The sequence below is a fragment of the Elephantulus edwardii genome, unplaced genomic scaffold, assembly GCF_000299155.1.
Source record: "Elephantulus edwardii isolate Elephantulus edwardi_28Jun2011 unplaced genomic scaffold, EleEdw1.0 scaffold00143, whole genome shotgun sequence".
NCBI classification, from domain to species: Eukaryota; Metazoa; Chordata; class Mammalia; order Macroscelidea; family Macroscelididae; genus Elephantulus; species Elephantulus edwardii.
Genome location: NW_006399893.1, coordinates 2,326,539 through 2,331,711, shown reverse-complemented (window position 1 = coordinate 2,331,711; position 5,173 = coordinate 2,326,539). Strand labels below are relative to the sequence as shown.

At 38.9% G+C, this 5,173-nt stretch overlaps 1 protein-coding gene across 1 annotated transcript in view; it reads right to left on the bottom strand.

Moving 5' to 3' along the window:
- The window catches only part of THSD7B (thrombospondin, type I, domain containing 7B), a 1,033,118-nt gene that overhangs the window by 703,121 nt on the left and 324,824 nt on the right, over positions 1-5,173 (bottom strand). Inside the window, exon 9 of the mRNA XM_006894459.1 lies at positions 868-983. Within this exon, the coding sequence (XP_006894521.1) occupies positions 868-983 (116 nt within the window). The remainder of the gene's footprint in view (positions 1-867; positions 984-5,173) is intronic.

The window sequence follows — 5,173 nt, the reverse complement described above, 5'->3', positions numbered from 1 at the left end:
GAACGCAAAAGTTGGGAACAGGGAAGAAGAATTAGTAGTTGGAAAACATGGACTTGGTGACAGAAATGAAGCTGGAGATAGAATGATTGAATTTTTCACAATGACTTATTCATTGCAAATACTTTTTTTAAGAGACATAAACGTAGATTATACACATGGATTTCACCTGACTCAGTGATAAATAACAAAATATTTACTAGTGGACTCATGAGTGACACACATGCTTTGTGCTCCATTAGTGACCTAAAGGTTGACAGCTCAAATCCTCAGAGAAACAAACACAGCAGAAGAATTGCTTGGAAATCTGCTTCCATAAAGATTTCAGTCAATGAGACCCATTGAACAGTTCTAGGTTTTAACACATGGACTTGCCATAAGTCAGAATCCCCAGGGAACCAATGAGATAATTAGGGTATTTTTTGTTTGTTTGTTCCTATATTTATCCATAATATAAGCAAAGAATTTATGATCCTAGATACTAATGAAGGTATTTGAGATTTGGCTTTTTAAGTACATGGGAGCCCCAAAGAGAATTTTGTTGAATCACAGTTGAATGGGTGTTCAAACAGCCACAGCAGGGCTGCCAGAAGACAAGTACTTAAGCAACATATGCCAGTGAAGTTATGACATATAATAACTGAATATATTTTCCCTTCCAAGTTAGGATGCTTCTGAAATTGGAGGTTTCATTTACAGATTTTACAAAATTTTTTTTTTTAGATTTTACAAATCTTGTTGCCCACTGACAGCATGATATGAAAATGGAAAAGGATAGAACTCACATCTCTAATCTCATTATTATTATTATTATTATTATTATCATGGTCAAATAATTAGATGGTCAGGAAGAGCACAGCATCTGCCTACCTGGCTGGCACGCCCTTGGGCAGGGAGTCCACTCGCTGAATGCCGTTACAACACAGTTCTTTTTGCATGGGAGGAGGCATGGGCGAACTGTCTCTGGCCTCGTGGACTCTGGACACCTATTAATCCAAGAGAATGTATCAGTGCCTTCAGGAGAGAGTAAATCCTGTAACACAGAACCATGTAATCTTAGAACAAAAAACACTGAAACTTTCTTGTTCGCTGTATAAATGAAGACCTAAATAGGAGATGTCACATGCTCAAGGGCACAAAGCCAGAGGCAGAGCGAGAGGAGTCTTCAGTTCTCTCGACCCAGAGACCAGTATATTATCTATTAGGCCAGAGGTCAATAGACTCTCTCTTTCTCTCTCTCCAACCTCTGAAACTAATGAAAGCTTTGGTTGATGGCAGCAATGAAAAACATTAATTTAATGTTTACAGAGACTTAGGATTTCCATTCATTCATTGTTTCACTTTTCTTCCTGCCCACTCCCTCTCCCCCAATTCACTCTTCTCCCTGAAAAGTAAAATAAAAATTCTTTCATTGTTATGCAATCTCTCCTGCCAAGTCCACTCCACTGTGCAGCCTTCATTCTGGACTCCTGTCATGACAATAATACCTAATCACATATCCCTTTTAAACAGTTCTCTCCCTCATCTGTTTCAATGCAGTATACATCATTCATCCTTTCCTTCTCTGTCTTCCCGCAACCCCAATGTCAGTCCCATTTCACAACAGTGGCACTATGCAATATTTGTCCTTTTGTGACTTAGATATTTCACTTGGCATAATGTCCTTCAGAGTCATCCATTTTGCATAGTATTTCATGAGTTCCTTGTTTTTCAATGCTGCATAGTATTTCATTGTGTGAAAATACCAGTGCTTCTCTATCCATCCATTTATTGATGGCACTGTGGTTGTTTCCAGCTCTTTGCTATTGTGAACAAAGCTGCAATAAACATGTGTGTGCATATATCTGCTTGTGTGGTGGTTATGGTTTCTTTAGGGTAAATTCCCAGTAGTGGAATTGCTGGGTCAAATGGTATTTCTATTTGCAACTTTTTGAGAAAGCACCATACAGCCTTCCATAATGGTTGCACCATTTTACACTCCCACCAACAGTAAACAAGGGTTTCCATTTCTCCACAACCTCGCCAGCATTTATTGTTTGCTGTTCTGTTAAGTTTTGCTATTCTTCTTGGGGTTAGATGATATCTCATAGTTGCTTTTATTTGAATTTCTCTTAGAACTAGGTATTTTGAACATTTCTTCTTGTGCTTTTTTGGTCATCTGAATGTCTTATTTGGTGACGTGTTTGTTCATATCCTGTGCCCATTTTTCAATTGGGTTATTTGCCTTTATCTTATTGTGGTGCTTGAGTATTTTATAAATTCTAGATAAGTCCCGTGTCTGACATGTCATTATGAAATAATTTTTCCCAATCTGTAGCTTCCCTTTTTACCTTGTTGGCGAAGTTTTTGGATGTGCATAACTTTACTTATTTCTATGTCAGCAGCCTGCATTATGCAGATAATATAAGCTTGCTTGCTGAAAGTGAAGATGCTTTCAAACACTTGTTATAGAAAATCAAATACTACACCCTATAGTATGGATTACATCTCAACATGAAGGAAACAAAAATCCACACCACTGGACCATCATAATGGGGGGGGGGGGGCGGAAACTGAAGTTGTTGATTATTTAACTTGTATCCAAAAATAACATCTAAGTATCACAAGAAATCCAAACATGTCTGGCATTGGGATAATCTGCTGTCAAGAAGCTCTTCAAGTGCTAAAGGGCAATGATGTCAGTTTAAAGACAAAGAAGTGCCTAATCTATGTATCTGAAAGTTGGTGAATAAGTAAGGAACATTGAGAAAGAATCGAAATCTTTGAATTGAGTATTGCATATTCTATGGGCTGCGAAAAGAGCAAACAAGTTTCTCCTGGAAGGAGTGTAATTAGGGTGCTCCTATAGGCAAGAATGTTGAAATTCATCTCATATATGTTTGAAATGTTGTCAGGAGGGGCTAGTCCTTGAGAAAAAAGGCATTATGCTAGAAAAGTTAGAGGGTTAGAAAAAGAAAGGAAGAACCCCAACAAGAGAGACTGACACAGTGACCATGACATAAGCTTGAGTAAATGAGAGACAGTGAGGCTAGTGCAGGATAGAGAAACTTCAAACTGCTCTTAGGCTCACCATGAGTTGTCATTGACTTTGCGGCACCCAACAACAACATGACTAAGTCAAGCAACCACCTGTGGCCTAGTGGATAGAGACTTATGCTGGTAACACAAAGGCAGGCAGTTCAAGTTCACCTGCTATTCCATGGGCAAGAAAGATAAAACATTCTCCTCCTTTGCCATTTACAGCCAATGAAACCTTCTGGAAGGTCAGCTATAAATCAATTCTGACACCATGTCAATGAATATACATGAATCTCTAAGTCAGTAAGATTTAATTACCTTAAATAAGATTGCTTACTTAGAATTTTTTTTAAACTTAAAGGGCATTAAAGTGATATATAAATACACAAATACAGATATAATTTATTGATATATGGGAAATATTGGGAATATATATATAAAAAAAATCATCAAAGAACATGTAAAACACTACATGACTAGATAGATAGATAGCTATAGAGATAGATAATATATAGATAGATGATAGACAAAGAGGAGAGAGAACATTCTGTGGAATATTATACAAAAACAACTGGAACAGTACATCAACAAGAAATTGCCAGATGTACAGCCTGGTTTAGAAGAGGCTTTTATAGCTAAGAGTATTATAGTTGACGTTAAATGGAGAGAACCAGCAGAATGCCTATCTGTGTTTCATTGACTGTGCAATGGCGTTTGACTGCCTGGGTCACAACACATTGTGGCTGACTCTGAAAAGAATTGGAATCTCAGAACACTTGATTGTGGTTCTGTGAAACCTATACTTGGACCATGAAGCAGTTGTCCGAATAGAGCAAGGAGACACTGCATGGTTTAAATTCGGGAAGAACGTATGCCAGGGATGCATTCTGTCCCCATACCTTTTCAATCTACAGGCAGAACAGATCATCCAGGTGGCTGGGCTATATGAGGAGGAATGTGGCACCAGGATGGGAGAAAGACTCATCACAACCTGTGTTACGCAGATGACACAGCCATGCTTGCTGAAACAGAGGAGGATCTGAAGCTTTTGCTGCAGAAGATCAAGGACTGCAGCCTTCAATATGGACTGAAGCTCAACATCAGGAAGACAAAGATTCTCACCAATGGGCCAATTGACAGCACTATGGTACATGGTGAAGGGACTGAGATTGTTAACAGCTTTAGTTTACTTGGCTCCACAATCACAGCAGCCAAGAAATCAAGAGATGAATTGCATTGGAAAAATTGGCTGTCAGGGACTTCTCCAGAGTATTGAAGAGAAATAAAATCAGTCTGGAGAGTAAGGTGCACTTGATCCAGGCTATAGTCTTCACAATTGCTTGCTATGCGTCAGAAAGCTAGACCCTGACTAGGGATGATAGAAAGAGAATTGATGCCTTTGAGCTGTGGTGCTGGAGAACAGTATTGAATACGCCATGGACTGCCAGGAGAATAAACAGGTTCTTCCTAGAGGAGGTTAAGCCAGACTTCCTTGAAGTCAAGAATTCTGAGGCATTGACTGATATACTTTGGGCATGCTGCAAGGAGGGACCGGTCCTTGGAGAGGGACATCATGCTTGGAACGGTGGATGTGTGGAGAAAGACAGGGAGGCCGCTGATGAGATGGATTGATACAGTGGGTAATGAGGGCAGGTGTTTGAGAGACAGTAAAGTTGGCACAGAATAGAGCAGGTTACATGGCAGTTGTACATAGGGTTACTATGAGTCACAGGTGACTCAAAAGCACATACAATAAAAAACATATATATTTGATAGCAGAATTCTAATTCTACACTATTTAAATAATTGGGAGTTGTCTCTATTAAAATAATTGGCACTTATCTGTATAAAAAATAATATTCTCAAGAGTACAATAAATTGACAGACCAAAAATAACAGATATAATTAATAATAGCAAGATACATATTTCATCATATCATTTTGCTGATAATTTACTTCATATTCTTCTTTGAGAAGAGGTGATATTTAGTCTTGTTGTTGTTGTTGTTGTTATGTGCCATCTAGTCGTTTCCGACTCATAGCGACCCTATGCACAACAGCTCTAAACCCTGCTCTATCCAGCGCCAACTGCACTGCCTCTGACACACCCATCCCGATTACCCCAGTCACCGAATCAATCCATCTCATAGAGGGTCAT